Consider the following 24,564-nt stretch of genomic DNA (forward strand, 5'->3'; position numbering starts at 1 on the left):
CAAATGGATGAAGGTGACATGGTTTGAGTTACTAATGGTAATTTCATTTTGTGTATTTTGTAGCTCCTACAGTATGTTCACATGTTCAATAAATGAATTGTGAACCATCAGTGTTCCTCTGCAGATGCTCCTCTTCTATGGATAATTTTAGTCATCACTTAGATGTTTTCAACCCCAAAAATCCTGATTTCACAACTTTCCCTGAAAAAATTCCTGTACTTTTGAAACAATGACTTGGGCTTTCAATTAAGTCAGTTTTTATGAAAAGCCAAATCAACTTCTGACAACGTCTGAGCCAGTGAGTTCAGGGGGAAACACTCTTCTGTGGGACAAAGGCAAAACACACATGGTGTTGAGCAGCTGCACGATGCTGAGAGCTGCACAGTTCTGCACAGTTCTGCACAGTTCTGCACAGTTCTGCACTCCAGCAGAGCAGAAAACTAAAGGAGATTTATTTTCTTTTCATCAGCATTAAACACAGTGCTATTGAAGATAGAAAAAATTAGTACAATTAATTTGACTCTGGGATAGAGCCAACATATTGCTGAGTTTTTTTTCTCAGCAAAAATGCAGAAATATGGGACTTTTAATAAACATTTGTTTAGAAATTGTGGCAAGGCTTAGTAAATTTAAGAGTGGAGCATCAGCATTCTGTCATCTTCCACTCTATCTGGTCTGACATAAATTAGGTCCACCTGTTTAAAACTTCAGACCCGGCCTTCTCAAATCCAATTGGCCAATCAGCTCAACCTTCCACAGAGGGAAAAGAATAACAATATTTATGTGAAAATTAAAACTTCTTTGTTAACTGGAAACTTCTCATCAAAGAGGAACAATCTAGAGCTATATATCTAGAGCTATAGAGCTACAGTTATAGATCTAGAGTCAATGCACAGCTTCAGTTATTACAACTAAAAACTAGCAATCAGCCTGAAACCTGGGAGTCGTGATGGACTCGGACTTGAACCTTGCGAGCCACATAAAGACAGTAACAAAATCGGCCTTCTATCACCTGAAGAACATCTCCAGGATTAGAGGACTAATGTCTCAGCCAGATCTAGAGAAACTCATCCATGCGTTTATCTTTCTTGCATTGATTATTGTAACAGCGTCTTCACAGGCCTGTCCAACAAATCAATCCTCCAGCTGATCCAGAAGCTGCTGCTCCTGTTCTCACTAAAACCAGGAAGATAGAGACATAACAGCAGTTTTAAAGTCCCTCCACTGGCTCCTGGTAGCTCAAAGAATAGATTTTAAAATACTGTTGTTAGTTTATAAATCACTGAATGGTTTAGCACCACAATACATCAAAGATCTGCTGTTGTTGAATCAACCTTCCAGACTCTCAGGTTCTGGTTCTGGTTCTGCTCTGCATCCCCAGAACCAGAACCAAGAGAGGAGAAGCAGCTTTCAGCATCTATGCATCAAAAATTTGGAACAAACTTCCAGAAAACTGTAAAACAGCAGAAACCCTGACTTCCTTTAAATCTCAACTAAAAACCAGCTGATTAGAGTTTGATTTGAAATGTAACAATGTATTGTTTATTCCATGATGCATGACTTTGTGTTTTTGTGTTTATGATGTAAAGCACTTTGAAATGCCTTGCTGCTGAAATGTGCTATACAAATAAAATTTGATTGATTGATTGATTAAGAATTATTTATCAACAATGAAATATCAAGCAAACATGCACAAAATTTACAAGTCATTTAATTTTTCTATTAGTTATTTTGATTTTGTTCCCGTTGTCAACCAATCAAAACTCTGCTCTTCCAGCTCACAGCCTATAAAAAAGTTGTCACATGACACACTTACATGGCAACAACAATCAAACATTCTAGTACAACATTGATGTACAACAGAATGTTCACAAATCACCCAATGGTTTAATTCATTATAGAAAAGCCAGGGAAGAATTTTGTGCATCTTAAGCTACAGATCAATTCTCATGGCTGGTAGGCAATGTAGGATCAGACTCTGAAATCTGACATAAAGTGTGCATGTCATTGTTTTTGTTCACTATCTCTTAAAGAAAACATGATTGTGTTGTAGCATACAGTCTGCATGTGTAGTGATTCACACATTGCCCCCAGGCTCCTCCCTCCACACAGTTTTTCACATGGGAAAGGCAATTATTTAGGACACAGCATGAAACTATCACTACACAACCAGCTGCGTCCATCTGAGAGCCACAGCCTCTTCTCAGGCAGGCAGAACATTTGAATACAAAGACACAAATTACAAGTAAAGTCTTATTCATGCAATTAACCTAGCAAAGGTAAAAGTGTATTGAAATTGCACTGTATTGAATGTGAAAATGAACTTTTAAAAGTCAAATGTTTTGCAAGAATCTTATTTGGCACCAGGTTTTGTTTATCGCACACCTACAAGCTGATGCAATTACTCTACTGAGACATATTCTTAGAAAGCAAATTTCTAGGAATAGCTCTTTTCACATTGTCACCTGACCACAAGCAGAAAACCCAGTTGTGTTTTAGTAATAAGGATATTTTTAGGGAAGACACACAGTGTCTTCTGGTTTAAACATCTAAAACAATCTCTGTTTTACAATGGAGTAAAATGAAATAATTGTACCTTTCATATACTGAGTTAGGGTAATAGCTTCAGATACAATTAATCACCTGTTGGAAGTACTAGGCACCAGAGTATGTCGCTAAAACTGTCTCATAATTGAGAGATGCACAGAACACTTGTATTTCTTATGCAAACACAAAATATCTCTTGATTGACACATGGATCTCATCCAGTGTGAATCTTGTGCATTTGTGAATCTTAATCTGCACATTTCTGAATTATGAGACTATTTTATCTCCATACCAGAGAGTTAAATGTCTTTGACCAATTCAGGATGTCCTCTGGATATTCAGGTATACTGTGGCTGACTCAGCTCTCCTTACAGAATGTCGTTTGTGTCATCAGTTATATGGGACGACGGAAAATTAGCATTTGATTAAATCCAGTATATTTACGACAATATTGCATGTTCATTAACATTTCAAACAGCTTTTATTATTCTGTCATGAACACACACACACACACACACACACACACACGCACACACACACACACACCACACACACACACACACACACAGTTTTGTAGTTTCAACATTAATTATCAATTATAATGTTCAAGAGGATGGAAAAAAATCATCATTTTTAATCTTATGTATTTTGTCTGTAATATTTTACAAACAAAGCCATGAGAGCTGAAGTACTGGATGACTCAACACAGCAATTAATTATTCTGTCTGGAGAAATATACAATATTATCAGTGATAAGAAATGGTTCCACTTTAGTGAAGGTTTTAGTTCATAGCTTTTACTAAGCATCAAAATGTTTCTTCCGCATCATATGCTTTTGTTATTTTATATTCACAGCCTTTATGCGCAAGCCCCGCCCACTTTACATGTTATTTAAATTTTGGATTTTGGTTTATGACTTTATTAAGTATTAAATAACTGTGGAAAGGAGAGAATGAATGTCTTAATCGAAACATGTGACAAATAGACCCACTGAGTTTGACCACAAATGATTGAATTTTGTTAAAGAAGCGCAGATCCCAGAAGCTTCGGCCCCCGGTCTGCAGTCCGTCAGTCTGCAGTCCGTCAGTCTGCAGTCCGTCAGTCTGCAGTCCGTCAGTCCCTCCCACTTCAAGTGACCACTATTCAAGCCCTGTGAGCTCGAAGCGCACAGACTCTGCCGCCCTGGGCTGTTGAGCGCAAACGTTTGCACAAACCGCAGTCATGGTAAAAGACGCTCGGGACAGCTGGGCGAGTCCGACGCAGTTTATTCTGGCTTGTGTTTCATATGCAGTCGGACTGGGGAACGTATGGAGGTTTCCTTATCTCTGTCAAATGCACGGTGGAGGTAAGTTATGCATTCCGGTTCCTTTCCTGTAATGTCCACGTTAGTCCGATGCATAAATAGCTGATGTTTGTGTTGCTCTACTTTCCATGTGTGATTGATTAGAATCTGATCAGATCAATCGTGTTCAGTAATGCCCGTTAAAATGTCGCCAGGTCCAACATTTTCAACTTCACGCTGTGCTTCATTGCGAGCTGGAAAAGTAGAAAAGTAGTTGTCAATCGAAATGTATGTGGAAGCTCAGAATGATGAAGTCTTTGTGACAGCGCGGCTGATCAGCGCCGGGTTTGGACTGAGCCCTTTACAGTGTTTGGTGGTAAATTTCCATCAAGGAACCCAGAGCTGCTGCAGCTGCTGCTGCTGCTGCTGCTGCAGTTAACAGGCTGCTGTTTCACACAGTGGGAAGAATTTCTGTCAAATAATGACTCGTTGGGTTTTAAAAGGTTATACTTTACAGACTGTTGATTCTGAAGAACAAAGGACGGACAAATCTTCAGGACTGATTCCAAAGTTCTTCCTTATGGTGTAAAGTCTGGACTGTAAAATCTTTGATTAAATGTGGTGGTGACAGAAAGTCTTTCCTCTCTGTGTGTCCATGTCATGGTTCACTTTCTGCAGGTGAAAACATCTCTTGTGGACCCGTCCAGCTAGGGTCAGCAGCTGAACCTTGGAATGAACAAGGAAGAGATCACGAGACTCCGTGTGGTTTATGAAATGATAATCTGCTCGGTTCACTGAGGACGTTTAAACATCTAAAACTATCTTTGTGCATCATTAGTTTGATTCATTCTGAGGAAAGGGGGAAACATGCAGATAAAACTGCACAAGATTGTTGATGATCTAATTAAACAACTTGATCAGGAGCCTTTAATGTTTTATTTCCATCCCTATAACTCCATAGTCAGCTTTGAAGAAAGAGTGCAATTTTTCCACTTGATGTCGTTGCACACCTTTTAAATGAACCTTTTTCAGTTTTGCAAACCAGTGTGCTTCAAATGTTTATGATGAGACATCATAAAATTTCATAAACAGCATGCCTTTTCTTTGGCCAAAAGGCACTTTTTTCATTTTCAGTGACTATGTTTCTACATACATTAAAATTTTGACTGTAAAACTTATGTTAGAACTTTTGGGTTTACTGTCCATCCGTGCATCCATTCATCCAATCTCTTCTTATTTGGGGTCAGTTCGCTGCAGCAGCCTAATCGGAGACATCCGGTCTGCCATTGGACAGGGCCGGCCCACAGTACAAGCAACTATGCAGCCTCTTCCAGCCCCAGGGCCAGTAGAGGGCGCCCTACATGGAGCAGATTATTAAAATGATTTCTATGTTATCATATTACCAAAACACAATTTCATTCTGAAGTTGTGATTTCATTTTACAAAAAAACTATCTTTCTCTCGATAAAAAATGTATGTAGAATTCACACAAAAAGAAAAATGAATTGCTCTTGGGTGACGCCTAGTGGCCGCGGTAAGGTCACGCTTCACCGGTAATATGACCTGCATCGCAATGTAGCACATCCAAATGTGCTACATTTGGATGTGCTACATCCAGTGGAAGATAAGTTATAAAAGGACATCTATAAAAAGAACTTATCCTTCAGAAACAGGGAGAATAGAAAAAAAGGCAAGATAAAGGAATGTTTTCATGTGTGTTGTGAATGTAATAGTTATCAAAAACATTTGAGGAGCTGCTAATAGAAACTTAGCATGATAGCAACTTTGAGCGGTCCAGTTTATGCTAGAATGTATTTGTATGAAACTGACTTCTAACTTTAAATGACTTGATTCTTCTTGTCGGCTCTAAATATTTCTGGGGTTTTTGGCTTCAAAACAATATGTTTGATAGAGTTTGATAATAAATGAAACTTCTCAATGTTAAAGTTAGGCTCCACATTCTCAGATGAGAAAGACTCACCTGGTACAAATTAAAATTTTAGCTCTTTTAATGATACTTAAGAGAAATGTATTTAATCAAAGAATGTCATGAAAATATGTGTATATATTCTATCCTGCGTAGGGGTGCACTAATTGCAGTTTTCTGGTCAATTGCCATTTATCCATTTTGATTTTGATCAATACCAATTTTTATTGTCTGAAATGTTAATAAATACAGCAAGGAAGTCAGTGAGTTGGCAGCAGTGGGGTGAATATTGTGAACTGGAAACATGCACTTACTTCATCTCCTCAGGGGGAACCTCTGAAGGAGAACCAGAGGTCTGGTTCCTCTGGTTCTCCTTCTGGTGGGATGTGTCCAGAACTCCTCACCAGGGAGGCCTCCTTCCTGACCAAATGGCCAGGCCACCTCATTTGGCTTCTTTCAGTATTCATGAGAAGTGACTCTAGTGATGAGTGTTTCCCAACACGGCCCTGCATCATTCATATGTTTCCCTGCTTTAATGCACCTCATTCAACTGATTGCAGTTCATCAAATACCTAATAATTGAAACTTCCTGGGCTGAAGCAAGGAAACACCTAAAACATGATGGACAGTGTGCCTGGAGCAGCGGTCCCCAACCACCGGGCCGCAGACCGGACCAATCGGTAACGAGCCAAACAAGAAATAATGAAATATTTCTGTTTTATGTAATATCTGAGTCTGAAGGATCTTTTACTTTGGAAATCCTTTCACCAGATTCTCTCGGTTACGTCTTGTGCCAACATTGAGCTGCAAGCAGCAAAATGAGTGAGAAACAGATCAGATTCTTTGGAAAGTTTCTTTGCTGAGGGGAAAAGACCAGAGAAGAGACAGGAGAATGGATTTATCCCGGTAGGTGATTCCCACATTCCAAGCAGCTCTGCATGATATGATGACCGTCTGTTAATGAGGGAATGAAGCTCAAACTGCTTCTCTACTTGGAGACCATGAAAACCCTGTGCATAAGCATAAGCTTCAGGTGTCATTGTCTCTCATCACGCCCAGATGGAACCGTCTCCTTGCAGAGAAACAAGCTCAGGGCTCCAATTAGTCGTTATTGTGAGTTCAAATTTTCACAAAAATAAAATGTACGTTTTCTGTATCTTATTTTGAGGGGATATGTAAACGTTACCATAGCAACCAGAGTCAGAGAGCAGAAGAGCAGTGGTCGAGATGAGAGGAGTAGAGCTTGTGAGTTTTGGTCACCAAACTTGTGTGAAATCAAACTGTCCACTCAGAAAGCAACACTGATTGATAATCAATATCACCTGCTGTTGTGCAAATGGAATAGACAACAGGTGGAAATGATTTTCATATTTATTTCATTCATTCAGATCCAGAATGTGTTATTGGAGTTGTTCCCTTTATTTTTTGGGCAGTGTATTTTAATTTTCTGGTCTTTTGAGAATCATCTGAAGATCAATAGGGAGGACTATTGATTTTAGTGTTTTTATGTACCAATGTACTTGTTTGTCGCTCATTTAGGAAACGTTCCTAATTTATTAGCAAAAGTGTATTAATATCATTTACCAGAGTTTTTAGTTTGGTCACAGTGATTTGTCAACGATTCAGTTTAAACATTCAGTTTTTTGTTGTTGGTGGAATCTACCACTAAAAACAGGAACAAAAAAATCAAGATTATTGAAAAGCTTCAAACTACAAATCAACACCAAAAGGCAATGTGTATGTTTTGTTGACACACAATTAACAAGCTGACATAATCTTCTTAACAACTTCATTTGTTACGATTTTGTTCAGGTTACAATACCACACTATAATAGCCTCAACTTCACCTTCTATTTATAGATCAATGGATCACAAACTCAGAACTCTGGTGATCAAGACAAACGCTTTGCCGCGTGTAGAAATGCATTCTCCCCACTACAAATCCATTTTACAACATATGAGGTCATTTTCACGTGTAATCCTGTCAAAAAAAAAGGGGGGCATTATTTCTGGCAATTAGTAGTACAAACGAATGACGGTTCTCTGTGCTGCTCTCTTCGGTTTTTGTTTTTTTTGTTGTTGTTTTTTCTGCACCAGTACACGGCCATCCAAACCCGATGACAGGCAATCCAATTCAAATGATTGTATGAAAAGGTGCAGTTATTGGCAGAAATGGAGCAACATTAAATGGAATATATTTTGTAGATGCTATCAGATATTTCTGTGTAGAAATGTCCTTAGTTCATGCATTTCCTTCAGGGTTTGATGTTGTGTGTGAACGCTAGTTCTGAATTAGAAAATGCATTAAAACAAGAGGATTCTGGAAAACTAAACCTGGGCATTGTAGCATAATATTAATGCTTACGAGGCTCTTATTTCAACCCTCAAGTAATAACTGTGTCATCCCAAAGTCCCATTGTTTGACATTGTTTGTACCCAAAGATGTTAATCAAGGGAAACTAGTAAAGGTTAGAAAAGACTGACCCTTACCCTATATGCCTAAAAAACTTGATTTGTATTTTAAGTTTTTATATACAAAACTTTATGTACACTTTTTATATACTAGGATTTAATATGAGGAAGCAATTTAAATATGCTAGCAATAAATCAATAATACTAATTACAATTAAGTTATTACATTTCAGACCGAGTAAACCAATTGTGCAATGTTGCTGCAAAGGCAAGAATTTACACATGAACTACTTGAGTAGATCATTTTCAACACCTGAGCAGGCTTTGCAAAATGGCTGCAGGACTGTTGGTTATAGGAGATTGCTACATACCAGCCACTACCTAACACCTACTTACAACTCAGCTTTGTAACAACCTCTGCTGCCAGCTCACAGTAAGAAAAGCCATAGATTAACTCACTGCTTCCAGAGAGGTGGAAAGAAGGTTGAGGCTGGGTTTAAAAGTCATTGTAAATGACATCAACAACTAGAGAAATTGAACAGTGCGCTCAAATTTGGAGATGATTTTTTATTTGAACTTGATTTTGCAAGATTGTCCAAGAAAAGGATAAGCATCACTGATAGTTCTGATCAGAAGTTAATACACACCGGTTGTTGAATAAACTTGGATCATTTCAATACTAAATATTAATAGATATTTTTTTCAGTGTAGAATAAAAACACTGAAATGAAGATGGTTATTTCATTTTAATTATTCAATATTCAACATTGTCAGTGTCAAAATTATACAAACAATCTCATTAAATAACTACACCTGAACTAATGTTTGGAAATTTCACCTGTAATTCTGCACTTCTGCAGACGAGGTCCTGAATAATGCTGGCCAGAGACATTTCAAGTTGTTGGCCTCTTGGCACCAGCCTGGCTTTTAGATGCAGTACAAACATTTTCAATAGGTTTCAGTTATGGCCATTTCAGCCATATATGTCAGCCTACTTATCCAATGTAAAACCTGTTTTTTGATGTATATTTTCCCAAATGTAAGGCTCTGTTGTAAAGCCCAGTTGTGTTTAAGATGTTGACTGGAGTTAAAACTAAAGAATTTGGATATGTCCTCCATTTTTATTACGTTCCTGCAATGCATCAGTATTAATGGTGCAGAAACAGACACTCAGTATAACGCTATCATCACCTTGTTTGAATATTGGTACAGTGTTCTGTCTCAATGCCTCTCCAAGCAGTTGCCTCATCATTGTGGCTCAATAGCATGACTCTGGTTTCCTCAGATGCTAAACATTTCTCCAGAAGTTCTTTGGCCTGTTCATGTGAATGTTGATAACATTGGTCATGCTTTGTTTGGTGTTGATTTTGGAGCAGGGGTTTTCTTCTTGCGCTCTACCCTCATAGTACATGGCTGAATAAAACTTGCCTTACTCTGAACTGTGACAGTGGTGTTCCATCAACTTCTAATTTACTGTGAATTTGAGTTCTGAGAAAATATCAAATTGTTAAGGATGATGAAAACAGACTGACATTAGGTTTCTTGAATGCTCCAAGATCCCTCTCCTCAAGCCCAGTTTGTTCACCATGCATAAAAGACAAGTACATTTCCATATTTTGTTCATGAAGATTGAAAGTATTTGAGGGGCTGTATATTTGGGCATGAATGTACACAATGAACCCCAATCCTACCCTGCATAGACAATAGGTACCTTGACTATTGATTACACATACTTATGTAATCAAATAACCTTTTCTGCTTTACATCAGGGACTAGAGATCAGCATAAAAGCAACTTACTCAACCTAACATTCATCTACAAGGTGAGGTAACATGGAATGATTTTTCCATGTTTGGAAAAAATAATGTATATTTTTTCCAACTTATAAAAATAATGTATATTTTTTCCAAACATGGAAAAATCATTCCATGTTACCTCACCTTGATGCACAGAAAAAACTATCAATGGTCAAAGAGCAGCCATGAAAAAGCCAGTGTATCTACTGATCACTGGCTTGGGAAAAATTCAGTAGATAAACATCTACTGATCAGTCAGAGATAAACGAGACCATTTGTAATTAACTTTTCAAATGATATTGCTGTGATTATTTTACAGTCTTCTGTAAACTAACTAGATCTTAAGTTAATAATTATGTGATTAAACTATTCCACCGCTCAGAGTTGGGGTTTTGGTGCTGGTATCAATGTCTTACATCAACAGTTTGTTTTTGCATATAGCCTTTAGGTTTAGCAGGCATAGTAGAACATTAGCCACTGGAAGGTGGCATATAGATGGTAATGTTAAACAGGTGGATGGTGCTGGCCACAGCAAGCAGCTCCTGATGTTTGGTGCCGTAATGGCATTAAGTCTATGTCCTGTAGTATGTAACAACACCTTTCTCTTCTGCTCTCCCCTATAAAAGTACTACATCAAAGCCAGTTATGCTGACATCTGTCCAGTTGGGTTGAGAGGCACAATGGGATCACTTGGGAAAAGTTCTGGCAGCCATGAAGTCACAAACCAACTGGCATTGTTTGGACCAAGTAAATCCTTTTCTGCTTTTTCCACAAGTCGAAACAGTGGGGTAGGAAAACCCCTCAACAAATCTTTAACATGAGCCAAAGCCATGAAAGCATTTGAAGTCCCACAAACTCTCTGGAGAGAAACCAGTCTTTCATTGTATTCTGTTCTCAGTCATAATCCAGCCCCCTTCCAGTTTCCCCAAAAAATGAACCTCCCTCTGCATAAAATAGCACTTATCAGCTCTGTAGACCCTCACAAATACACATTTGAGAGCTTTAAAAATGGTCATGAAAGACATCCTGTGGACCAAAGTCTGATCTAGCTAAAGCACACTTACCTGCAAAAGGAGAGGAAGGTGCAGCAGAGTCAGATTTACTTACACTTTCCTCGCCGCGTCATTCTTCATACAAAACACTTTGACATGACAAACTAGATGCCACTTTGTATTGTTTTATGAAAGGCCAATAGCCAACTGATGACAGGAAGATCTGAGGAAGTGCAAGGTGCATTTAAGACACTCAATGTAACTTTAAAACAATAACATAAAGGAATGTAACAAAATAGTCTACTAGATTTTCTACAAACCTGTTTGCTTATGGTTTGTTGTTAATAATTTCTCATATGTCATATCAGAACCTCAATCAACAGGAGGAGGGTATATAAATTTGTTATGGAAGTACTAAATTGTGAAAGTGCTTTCTGTGCTTAGTTGATTTTTGCTCTGTTGTTATTTAAGCGTGTTCAGGCGTGTAAAGAGTACACTGAGGTGATTAATTTACTCCAAATGAATGAACAGAAGGTTCAAAGGTAAAAAAAAAAAAGGTCCCCTGCTCCAGGTCTAAAAACAATTTTTAAGATCCTCCTGACATTTAGCAGCATTTCAAGACATTTGACAAAAAAGCTGTTCCAGAAATGTCATTCTTACCCTTTGCTCTAATATTTAAGTTAAGCTCCAACGTTCTTTGTGGTCTTGAAAGTAAAGCTCCAGGATGTGACACAAAGTTGTCCTGCATCTGATATGTACCATCTTATACTTGTTTATAGTGGTTATGGGTTTATGAATATCCCCTGAGGTTGATCAGAGTGTAATGTTGGTTAGTCAATTTCAACCCCCAATAATATGATGACACGTTTCAGTTGATCACAAGAATCATGAAACAAACTGAATACAAGCATAATATTAAGGCCACAGTTAGCTTTAATGCTTTGATGTGATTGGGCCCTGGACTCAGAGGCATATATTTTGGCCATTATCCAGCTACAGCTGTAACACTTCACCAATCTTGGAGTTATAGATCTGTATGGCTCAACCCAACAGTCATAAAACATTCTCACCATAGATGGGAATCAAAGTTGTGTTTTGGGGATAGGTCTTCTGATGTGAAAGTAAAGCATTTGGATGGGATAACTTCTTAAGCTCAACTTTGACTCCATGTTTATAACCTTTTATTTTACTCATTCTCTTTCTGTGTTGAACCTTAAGTGAATTAGAACATGGTACTGCACAGGACTGTTCCTATTCAAGTACATTTCTATCTGACAGGCTTTTTTGATGGAATATAAAGAATCAGAATGATGTGTTATCTGTCAACAGCAAACATTTTGATAAAATGCTTTGAGTATTTACATATTGCTTTCATTGCAGTACTTATAGATAAATCATTAACATGATTTCTTCCTAGCATGTTAGTTACTATTTACTACCTTTTCTGGTACATTCGCTAACCTTCTGAAGAACGTAATGTTTATGAGGGACAGACCCTAATGCACCACTCCATGTGTTTAAATTTAGAGGTCTGGTATGACTAAGGTTAGAGTTCGGAATAGCGTTGCTGGTGATGGTTTTGGTTGGGTATAAGTGTAGTTCCTCAGATAAATGGAAGTTAAATACAAATCCCCAGTATGAGTAGAAATATAAATGTTAGGGTTATGGTGGGACGGGTTCTGACTGATGTTTGTGCTTACGGGCCGAACAACAGTTCAGATTACCCACCCTTCCTGGAGTCCTTAGAGGGGGTACTGGAGAGTGCCCCTCCTGGGGACTCCCTCGTTCTGCTGGGGGACTTCAGCACTCACGTGGGCAATGACAGTGAAACCTGGAGCGGTGTGGTTGGGAGGAACGGTCCTCCCGATCTGAATTCAAATGGTGTTCTGTTGTTGGACTTCTGTGCTTGTCACAGATTGTCCATAACAAACACCATGATCGATGATCAACTTTGCCATCGTCTCATCGGATCTGCGGCCACATGTCTCTGCACCTCTCTTCACTCGGGTGACCAGGTAGTGGTCAGTTGTCCACTGACCACTACCTGGTGGTGAGTTGGCTCTGGTGGTGGGGGGGGGGGATGCCGGTCAGACCTGGCAGAACCAAATGTGTTGTGAGGGTCTGATGGGAACGTCTGGTGGAATCCCCTGTGAGATTGAGCTTTTAAGTCTCATCTCCAGCAGAACTTTGAACACATTCTGGGGAATTTGAGCGATATTGAGTCCGAATGGACCATGTTCCGTGCCTCCATTGTCGAGGCAGCTCACCGGAACGTGCCCGCAGGGTTGATGGTGCTTGTTGCGGTGGCAATCCTCAAACCCATTGGTGGACGCCTTCGGTGAGGGATGCTGTCAGGCTGAAGAAGGAGTCCTATTGGATCTTTTTGACTTGTGGGATTCCAGAAGCAGCTGATGGGTACCAGTGGGCAAAGCGGCATGCAGCTCGGGCGGTTGCTGAAGCAAAAACTCGGGCATGGGATTCCTCCCATGCCCAGAGTGGGAGTTTTTTGCATGTTTGGAGAGGCCATGGAGAAAGACTTCTGCACGGCTTTGAGGAGATTCTGGTCCACCATCTGGCAACTTAGGAAGGGGATGCAGTACAGCACAAACACTGTTCGGGGATGGTGACCTCGACTACTCGCAAAGGTAGACCTCTTCCATCCCACCGACATGCTTTCTATTGAGGAGGCTGAGCCTGGGAAGTCGAGGTCGGCCTCTCCAGTCTCTGGGGACAAGGTTGCCGAGGTGGTTAAAAAGCTCTGTGGTGGCAGAGTCTGGTCTGCATTGCTGGCAGTAAGTTGGACTCGTTTCTGGTGAGAGTTGGACTCCGCCAGGGCTGCTCTTTGTCACTGATTCTGTTCATTACTTTCATGGACAGAATTTCTAGGTGCAGCCAAGGTGTTGAGGGGATCCATTTTGGTGGCTGTAGGATTGCATCTCTGCTTTTTGCAAATGATGTGGTCCTGTTGGCTTCTTCAGGTCGTGATCTGCAGCTCTCGCTTGAGTGATCCGCAGCCAAGTTTGAAGCGGCCAGGATGAGGATCAGTGCCTCCACTTCCAAGGCCATGGTCTTGAGCCAGAAAAGGGTATAGTGCCTTCTCTGAGTCAGGTGGTGGAGTGGTCCTGCCCCAAGTGGAGGAGTTCAAGTATCTCTTGTTCGCGAAGAAAGGAGCGGGAAATCGACAGGCAGATTGATGCAGCGTCTGCAGTGAAGCAGGCCCTGAAAAGGGTCTATTGTGGTGAAGAAAGAGCTGAGCCAAAAAGCGTAGTTCTTGATTTACTGGTCGATCTACATTCCTACCCTCATCTATGATCATGAGCTTTGGGTCATGACCTAAAACACATGTCAAACTCAAGGCCCGCGGGCCAGATGTGGCCCGCCATGTCATTTTATGTTGCCTGCGAGAGCTTAAAAGTTTTGAGTGTCTAAAAATAAATACCAAAAAATAAATTAAGAGCGTGCTTTGACCAAAAACTACATTTCCCACAACGCCTTTCTACCTCGGTAGCCGTGGCAGTGTTTCCACATCCATGCCAACGAGTGGAATTGAGATATAATGATCCCAAAATGCCCAGAAAGAGAAAAGTTGATGCAGACGGAAGACTGTTTCAAGACAGATGTGAAGGCGAATACTTGTTTGTGCTTCAAGGAAAAAGAACAGTATGTGTTTTGTGTTACGAGGCGGTGTCGGTTGTCAAAGAGTACAATCTGCGTCGACATTTTGACACCAAACACGGAGCTAAGTAGGCTAAAGCTAGCCTTCAAGAAAAGCAACAAATTGCCCAAGAATTAAAAGGCAAACTGCGGTCGCAGCAGTTTGTTCATAAAATCCACAGCCAAAAACCAGGCCGCTAGCAGTGAAAGCTAGCTTCATTGTGGCTGAAGAAATCGCCCACGCTTCCAAGTCTTTTTCAGAGGGAGCGTTTTTGAAGCAGTGCATGCTGAAGGCCTGAGCAGGTGTGTCCCGACCAGTTACAGACTTTTAAAAATGTTAGTTTATCAAGAAACCACCGCGAACCGAGAGAAGGAACTAGCAGAACATCCTACAACACAGCTGACCGAGGAGACGCGCAGCGACACAGCTTTTTCATTAGCTGTGGATGAAAGCACAGATAACAGACACAGCGCAGTTATCAATATTTATTAGAGGCGTAAAGTCGGACCTCTCTGTCACTGAGGAGCTGTTGGCTGCAATGCATGGGACCACGACTTGTCAGGACATTTCTGATGGTGGAGAAGTCCGTAGGTAAAAATGCATTGCAGTGGGAAAACTTGGTGGGATTAACTACAGACAGTGCACCGGCAATGTGTGGAGGAAAAGTGGGCTTGGTTGGACTAATGAAGAGGAAAATGCAAGAAATGAACTGTCACACGCCTCTGATAACGTATCATTGCATTATCATCAAGAAGCTTTGTGGGAAGGTGCTGGGGATGGAGGACATGTGACCACAGTCATGAAAACATTCATTCGGGCCTGAATCACCGGCAGTTCCAGCAGTTTTTTGCTGGAGATGGGCTTGGAACACGGGGATTGTGCCGAACCATACAGAAGTACGGTGGCCGAGTAGGAACAAAGTCCTCAAGCGATTTTTTGAGCTCAGGGAAGACATTGCTCTTTTTTTGCAGAGTAAAGGAAAACTCATGTCTGAACTATCAGATCCAAAGTGGCAGTGTGACTTTGCTGTGTTGTGTGACATAACCGACCATCTCGCCCAGCTGAATCAGAAGCTGCAGGGACGCAAACAAGTCATCACGCGGCTTTCCAGCGTAAACTGGACTTATGGAAGCGGCAAGTGAAACAGGACAATCTTGTCCACTTTCCTGTTTGTCAGAGCATGTCAACCTCGTTTCCCGAGACTTTTTCATGTGCTCAATTAGCTACCAAACTGAGCTGGTTAGAGACTGAGTTTGATCTCTGACTTCAACAGTCTGGCTTTGACATCTTTGCCAATCCTTTCACCACCGATGTCTGCACTGCACCCAACACCTTCAGATGGAGCTAATTGAGCTTCAAGGCGACAGAGGCCTGAGAGCAAAGTTCCAGGATGCTGCAATTCAGGACTTTTACCGTCTGATGCCCCCTGGTTTAATTCCACAGCTTCGACTTCATGCTGCCCGTGTTCTGTCCATGTTTGGAAGCACCTATCTGTGCGAACAGTTTTTGTCCATAATGAATCTGAATAAAACCAAGCACAGATCAGGCCTCACGAATGACAACCTCCATGCTGTTCTACACATTGCCTCAGCACAGGACCTGAAGCCAGACATTAACACACTGGCAACGGAAAACGATGTCAGACACAGCTTAGCATTTTTTTTTGAAAACTAAGAAATAATAAAATGTAATTCAACCAAGAATAAGAACAGTTAAACTGTGTGCAATTTAATGATTGTGCTTGCATTTTGTTTTGTGTTGATCATTTTCAGAACATGATCAATCGATAGTAGAGAGAGAATCCACTTGGTGTGTTCAAGGACAGGCAGCATCTCCTCATCTAACCCAAAAAACTTGAGTAATATAGTTGTGAACTGAGTCAACCTTTATTTTTGTATTTTTAGTTGATTCCATATTATTTATGTATAGCTGCTGTTGTAATTATTTAATGTTTGCAGGTCTTATGTGTGTATGCAGGCAAATTGTTGTCATCAAACCATCAGTTGGATGCAAGGCTGTGTGGAGCCTTTTTTTGTAAAATGCTACATGTGTCATACATGTTCTTTGCAGCTCAGTTTTAGGATGTCTTCAAAGCTATTTGACTATTTGTTATTTTTCTTTATTCACTTGGACAGATTGATCCTTCATTAATGGAGTTATGTGGGTTTTCATAAGCTGAAAATTTTTTAAAGGATTTATGTTACAGCAACAAGCAAACATGTTTTCTATGCAACTGTAATTGTCACTTGAATAAGTTATAATAAATAATGAGTTATTTAACATTAAGGAGTAGTTACATTTATTTTACATTACATTCGATTACATTTAGTTACATTTATAAGTTACATCTGGCCCTTTAAGGACAGCCATTATGCTGATTGTGGCCCTCGGTGAAAATGAGTTTGACACCCCTGACCTAAAAGAACGAGATCGCGTATATAAGCGGCCGAAATGGGTTTTCTCCGCAGGGTGGCTGGGCTCTCCCTTAGAGATAGGGTGAGAAGCTCCGTCATCTGGGAGGGACGCAGAGTTGACAACAACCCAAATCTCTCAATCCTTCATACATGTAGCACCAGAGGAAAGGAAAATGTCGCCTTAACAGGAAGAAACCTCCAGCAGAACCAGTACCTGGTTCAGTCTGAACAGCCATCTTCCACAACCGACTGGGGTTTGAGGAAAACAAACAGAAATAGAAGCAGTGATCCAGGAATTATTTCTACATTAGAGACAAGTAAGAAGTCAATGGCACTAGAGTAGATAAAGTAGTCACTGTAGTAGCTTCATCTCGGAGAGAAACACATCTTAACAGATGTGCTATAGGAGAAAAGAGAGCATATGCATTTAGTCATATCTACGGCTCAGCCAGTAGCTATGTCCAGGAGAGTGACATGGTTGGACCCTAAAAGACAGGATAAGACTGGTTGAATATCTGGAAGACCCAAGCTACGACATCCTCTTCCAGAATTTGGAGAGAACATTGTTGAAAGAATATATTCAGATTTTTTATAACACCCAAAATTACCAGTAATTTCAAATCTATTGTTCAACTGTGTTGGAGAGATTGTGGAGTATTTAATATTAACCATGCACATATTTTCTGGCTTTGCCCTAGAATTACACAATTCTAGAACGAAATACACAAAAAGATTGTAATGATATTAGGTTACACAATACCTAAGACTGGTCTGGTTTTATATCTTGGCCTTTTGGACGATGTTATACTTAATACTGACTGCTATTTGTTTAAAATTCTGTTGGTGGTCAAAAAGGTAATAACTAGGAAGTGGTGCCAATCTGAACCTCAGACCACCAAGGAATGGATACAGACTGTGAACTCTTTATTTGAGATGGAGATTCTAACACATAGACTGAGGACACAAGAAGAGCAACGTCAGGATGAATGGGGAAAATGGACAAACGTCACATCAACACTACAGGACTTTTTGATTGTTCTGTATTTTTTGTCTCTTAGAATTTCTAAGTATTGTTTGACTTTCCTTTTTGAATGTACTCTAAAAATGTCAATAAAAATAAAGTTATATAAAAAAAGACAGGACAAGAATGTCCTCTGTCAGTATGTGTGAGTATGACTTGGATATTTCGTCACTCATTGTGTTATTTTGTTCAGATATTAACATATTGGACACTTTCAACAAATTTTCTTTCATCCAGCAATGGAAAAATCTGAATATGTTATCCAGGTTTTGACTCACCTCATTAGTTGATCATTTTCTTCATGCAGCTTGGTTTTCACAACGTTGTTGTCAGTTATCAAGATATTATTAGTCTACCTCTAAGCTATTATTTTTAAAGATGTTGCACAGCATTTAAATAATTGAAATGAAAAAGGCATATTCATTTTGAAAATGAACCTTTGCAACATCAGGCCTTATTGCTGTTGTTAATCAGTAATAAGGCTGTAGGTGTTTGTTACCCTGAATTGTCTGAGTCTCATGTTGTCACCTGCAGGAGGTTTTCTGATCCCCTATCTACTCATGCTGGTTCTGGAAGGTGTGCCTTTGTTCTATTTGGAGCTGGCTATTGGTCAGAAAATGCGTCTGGGCAGCATCGGTGCATGGACTGCTATAAGCCCATATTTAGGAGGACTTGGTAAGAGTCTAGATTACAAACACAACATTTTCTGATGCTAACTTTGATAGTCATTCTTTGCTTTTCAAACTTTAACCTATTTTACTTATATCGTTTTAGGACTTGCCAGTGTTGTAACATCAATGTACTTATGTCTCTATTACAACATTATCAATGCATGGAGTTTCTGGTACCTCTTTCACTCATTTCAAGTGAGTTGGTTACTAAATGCTCTATTTTTAGTAGGAAATACTAAAACTGTGTTGGACCTGCAGGGACATAGGACTGTGTTAGACTGTGGACATGTTGATATTTTGCCAAAGCAAAGAGATGTTAAAATCATCTTTATAGTGCATTACATTCTGTCTTCAATATATATATACTCAGCAGTTTGCCTGTTTTTCTTTTAGCTTTATGAATTAGCTTTAATGTAGTAATATTGAAGTGAACTTAAGTGCAATCTAAATTTGGAAAAGCAAAACCTTCTGTAAGTAAATATTTGAAGTGCTACATTTCTTGTATTTAATCATAGTGCAAAACACGACGCTAAATTCTTCACATACAACTTGTTTCAGCTGACCCATTATTTAGCTGGGTCAGGTGAATTTGGGTCAATTAGCTGATTCAAATTGGAAAAACTGTCTAAATTAAAACCTGTTCAGAACCTATTGATTGTACAGTTATATTTTTTTGCTAACTTCTAATGTCTGTCCCGCTGTGCTCCTTGCACCCCCACCTCCTCCCCTTCAAGTCTGTCTTGCCCTGGGCAGCTTGCCCTGTAAATTCCAACCGGACCGGACCTATAGAGGAGTGTGAAAAAGCAACACCCACCCAGTATTTCTTCTACAGAGAAACCCTTAACGTCTCTCCTTCTATTGAAAAGAATGGCGGCATTCACACAGGCCAGGCACTGTGTTTCCTGCTTGCATGGGTGATAACTTATTTCTTCATTATCAGAGGTGTAAAGTCAACTGGAAAGGCAAGAAAGCTTCCTTATTTACAGACTCAGTAAAGCAATAATATAATCTTTAATTGCATGTATAACAGAGTTCACTGTAATATTATGATCCTTCATATTGTTTCCTGACAAATTCACATCCCCATATTAAAAACCTTGCACCAATAATTGTGCTGTTTGACTTTTGTAGGTGGTATACTTCACTGCAACATTTCCATATGTTGTCCTGCTCATCTACTTGATTCGAGGCATGACTCTTCATGGCGCTCTAAATGGTGTCAAATACATGTTCACACCCAAGGTAAGAATAGATTGACTTTAGGAATATGCACAAGGCCTCATCACCTTGCTTTAGATATTAGAACGATGGGGTTTGCTTTAACTTTCATGTGCATCTCTGCTTTTAGATGGAAGAACTTGCCAATCCTACTACTTGGATCAATGCAGCCACTCAGATCTTTTTCTCTCTGGGTTTGGGTTTTGGGTCCCTCATAGCTTTCGCCAGCTACAACCAGTACCACAACAACTTTGAGCGGCAGGCCATCATTGTCTCCCTCATTAACAGTGGAACATCCATCTTTGCCTCCATCGTCACCTTTGCCATCTATGGGTTCAAGGCAACTATCAACTATGAGAGTTGCTTGGAGAGGTATGTATTATTGAGGATTTAAGTAACATTACAAATATTTGGATTCTTAGAGAGGCGTGTAAGACTTCTTGTTAAACATCTTGTGTTTTTTCACATCTGGAAACAAACAGATGCATTTAGAACGATATTATATATATATATATATATATATATATATATATATATATATATATATATATATATATATTCTTTCTTTTTTGAAAGTCTTGTTGAAATGTATGAAAATGAAAACTTTAAAATGCAAATGAGACAACTGTATATCAGTGAATCCCTGTTAATTCTCTTTGTCCCAGTTCACAGTCCTCCTGTCCTGTCACTGTTGGACATTATTCTGTTGTCTGTCTTCCAATACAGACAAAAATATCATAGACATAATCACCTTTTACGAATCCTAATGCTTATAATCCATACTCTTGTTTGGCCATATAAGCTCATGAGAAAATGTTGACAGCCATTTATGGAGATTTGACCTGGATCAGGTATGTGAGGGGGGGCTTGAGCCCCTGTCCCTTTTATCCTTGATGCTCCTAGTACTCTTTTTGAAGTTTTTCTTTTTCAAATTTTTTTTTTCAATTTTTTATTTTTTTTAAATCTGTATGTAAGAAGGCCTGCTTGAGCCCTCAGCAATACTATTTAGGTAAATATAATAATTTAGCAAAATAAACTAGCCTGGCTGCCCTCAGTCTAATAATGACTCAGTTTCTGCCTCCATGTTGTTCAGACTCTGGGTCCATGGTGAGGAGGAGGGGTCGGATCTGTGTCCTCTAACTGTCAAATGATGGACAAGCATTTATATTTTTCTACCTTGTTTTGTGAATAAAAACGTAGGTCTGATGTTGACGTTAGGAAAAGTATTTCTATTTTTGTCCTCACAATAGAGGGAAAAAACGTAAGTCCCCAAAGCATCTGCGGACTGGCATAGGGGCCACCGGGGAATTCCAGGTAGATTCCAGGGGAATTCCAGGTAGATTCCAGGGGGATTCCAGAGATGCGCATTGCACCAACTGTTCAAGCAGGGCCGGCCCAAGGTAATATGGGGCCTTAGACAGAAGCCCCCCCAACACCAAAGCCCTTCCTACCAAGAACCTCAGCATCACTAACATGTTTAAATATCAATAAGGTGAATCTGTGAGAGGGAGACCAGGTTTATTGGCTGAGTTTAAAATCAATCACTGATTATTGGTTATTTGCTGTGATGTATTTGCTGTGATCAGAGGCGTTAACATTAAAAAATTATATTGAGTTAACCCCTTTGAGCTTTTTTGAGTTATAAAACAGTCTGCAGCCAAGTTGTTCTGGAGGTTAAATAAATATTATTAGGACTTAATTAGTAAAATGGCAGCAATTTTGCTTATTTCATAACTTCATGACCTTTGACCTTCTCTCCTCTGGTCTAGTGAACAGCTACAGTCTAACTAACCCTCCAGGACTTTCAGCAACAGGAACAGAATCATTATTCCTGTTGGGGAAAATATACTATATTTGCTTTGCTTTGTCCCACATGATGGCAGTGATATAGCAGGATCCAATTAAATTCTTGATTAATATACGATGTTGCAACGTTGCTGTACGGTGACCAATATTCATGTAAAATATACAAGAGAAATGTGTACAACGATACAAATCTTTGAATTCAGAAACAATCAGTCCGTTTGGAGGCTGTTGAGTAACGTTTGACAAATTGTGCTGATGGCGCTGGATGTGGAGCTGTCAGGTGTTTTAAGAGCTTGTTCAATGGGCCCCTTTTTACCTGAGCCCCTGTCCCTCCAAAGGGCTCTGCAAGGCCCTAACCTGGATTATTTTAAAAGCCATTTATGACTTGAGCTAGAACATAGTTCAGTTATAATTCTTGTTGAGTGGCTCTGGACAGGCGAGGACACTGAACAAACTGCTGGACATCATGGACGATAGCAGCCACCCTCTACACGCCGTCATCAGCAGCCAGAGGAGCCTGTTCAGTGACAGACTGCTGCTTCCCAAGTGCCGGACCAATAGATTCAAGAACTCCTTTGTCCCCCACGCCTTCAGACTGTACAACTCCTCACTGGGGGGTCGGAGGTGACACAGGACAGAGGGAAGAAGGAGTAGTTTTTCTACAAATGTGAACTCCATATTTATCAGGCCAAACCATACAGTGCAATACCATATCACTGGTCAATCTATCGACCAAATTGCTATAATTTCCTTTTGTGTTGTATTTATATTCTTTGTTTTGTATTTAATTTGTATTTTGTGTATGCTTACTGTGTGCCACATTTTTGCCTGTTAGCTGCTGGTAACTATAATTTCCTGAGGGAGTCTTCCCAAGGGATCAATAAAGTCAAGTCTAAGTCTAAGTCTAAGTCTAGTGTGTACTACTGTTGCTTTATGTTAGCATCAGATCTATGGTTTTATCAACATCCACCTTTCTTCTCTCAGGACACGCATACTGCTGCTCAACTCTTTCAATCTCGCCGAAGACAGCATCGTCATGAACAACGTGTTTGAAATGATTGAGAAGCTGAACGCAACATTCCCAGAGCAGTTTGCTGAACTTAGCAACAAGCTGGAAGACTGCAACCTGGAGAATGAGCTCAGCACTGTATGTACCTTGTCATTTATTGACTGATGTTGGGCTGTAATATCAGAAATTAAAAACCTTCACTTTTTTATATTATTAGTCAATATGTACAGATGGTATCAATGCCAAGATAAACATTTTCAAATAATAATGGCTGAAGCACCAGCTTATTTGCCAACCTTTCCTACTAACCATCTTTTTCTAAACTAAACCAACCACACTTTAAAACTATCTATACATGTGCCATTGACTTGTATTGATATTTGAATTCTGAAGTTCAAAACCTAGTATTTCCCATTTTAATGCATCAATTGACATTTCATAAAACTTTTATTGAAAGAAATACACGGTTATTTTGAATCCTTGCTGATAAAGAATTGTTTTGTTTGTATTATAATGAACTGATACTGTAGACTACTAATATGTGATTTGTATATTGCACAGCAGGAGTCAGAGGTTTCCAATTAATGTCAGTGTAACCCCAACAGCCTTTCCATTTGCTTTGGACCCAGCATGAGAAAAGTCATTTCATCTGTCAAGTTGCGCAAAACATCACATAAAGGCAACGTTTTATGTGATTGCTTGTTTTATGTGGATGTTTTTATGACGTTCGTTCAGCACTTTGGTGTTTATATTCACAATGAACTTAAGAGTGTTTTTTTGTGATGGCCTTTCAGTTAAAATCTGTGTTTTGCTGAGACTGAGCTTTGTGCAGTTAGCAATCATTTTATGCCCCTTTACTTCTCTTAACAAAAATACAACTTGAATGTGAACAGCATTGATGTGAAGAAATAATTTAGCTCAGATTCATACAGAAGTATTAGTTGACCAGAAGTGGGCCAGAATGTTCTTAGAACATTGTAACAAGTTGTTTTACCTTTTACTATTATTAATATTGAGCAAGATCTATGTTCAGTGTAATGTATATGGTAAATGGCATGTATAACACTTTACTTTTTGACAACGGTCGTAGAAGTTTACCTGCAATCGGCAGGTTGCTGGTTCAATCCCTGCTGCACCCGCCTCTCTTATTGTGTCCTTGAGCAGGACACTTCAGCCACCTTGCCTGCTGATGGAGGTCAGAGAGCCTGGTGATGCCTGTGCATGGTAGCCACACCTCTGTCAGACTGACCCAGGGCATTTGTGGCTACTATCCAGTAGTTTGCCACCATCAGTGCTTGTATGTTATACAAGTAGAAGACAGATGCTGGCGCTGTATGTTTGTTCATCTCTGTACATATGTACAGTGACATTAAAGCCAGGTCTAAAACAGAGCAAACCATGTAGGGAAATCTATACAATTTAAACATAAATATGGCAATATTAACAATATTCAATGAGTCAAATTTGGATGCACCTGGAGCGCCTACTTGAGGGCAGCAGGTCAAACAGCTCGAAGCCAGGTTGGGTTCTGTCCTTGGCTCTGCGGCGGCAGGAGGAGGTCTGAATGTCCACCGGAGAGGAGCGAGGACAGCCAACAATCCTCTGAGCTGCTTGTAGAGTTAGGGTTAGGGTAACAGGGTTAGGGTAACAGTGCAGCTGCTGAACCATACTGTGATGCAGTATGTCAGTATGGCAGCTGCAGAATCTGCATGGATGAGCGGTAAAAGGTCAACAGCAGGTTGGAGTTTAGTTTGTGCTTTCTGAGTACTCTCAGCTGCTGGGCCTTGATGACTGCTGGGATGTTATCAGTCCAG

The 24,564-nt window shown here is 39.8% G+C and overlaps 1 protein-coding gene across 1 annotated transcript in view; it reads left to right on the forward strand.

Moving 5' to 3' along the window:
• The first annotated feature begins 3,715 nt into the window (after positions 1-3,715).
• The window catches only part of LOC129353755 (sodium- and chloride-dependent transporter XTRP3-like), a 36,002-nt gene continuing 15,153 nt past the window's right edge, over positions 3,716-24,564 (forward strand). The window contains exons 1-7 of the mRNA XM_055023139.1: positions 3,716-3,892; positions 18,581-18,721; positions 18,821-18,912; positions 19,452-19,679; positions 19,849-19,959; positions 20,066-20,307; positions 22,726-22,888. Of these exons, the coding sequence (XP_054879114.1) occupies positions 3,769-3,892; positions 18,581-18,721; positions 18,821-18,912; positions 19,452-19,679; positions 19,849-19,959; positions 20,066-20,307; positions 22,726-22,888 (1,101 nt within the window). The 5' untranslated portion in view covers positions 3,716-3,768. The remainder of the gene's footprint in view (positions 3,893-18,580; positions 18,722-18,820; positions 18,913-19,451; positions 19,680-19,848; positions 19,960-20,065; positions 20,308-22,725; positions 22,889-24,564) is intronic.

The sequence above is a fragment of the Poeciliopsis prolifica genome, unplaced genomic scaffold (assembly GCF_027474105.1).
Source record: "Poeciliopsis prolifica strain line A6 unplaced genomic scaffold, Auburn_PproV2 SCAFFOLD096, whole genome shotgun sequence".
In the NCBI taxonomy this organism is placed as follows: domain Eukaryota; kingdom Metazoa; phylum Chordata; class Actinopteri; order Cyprinodontiformes; family Poeciliidae; genus Poeciliopsis; species Poeciliopsis prolifica.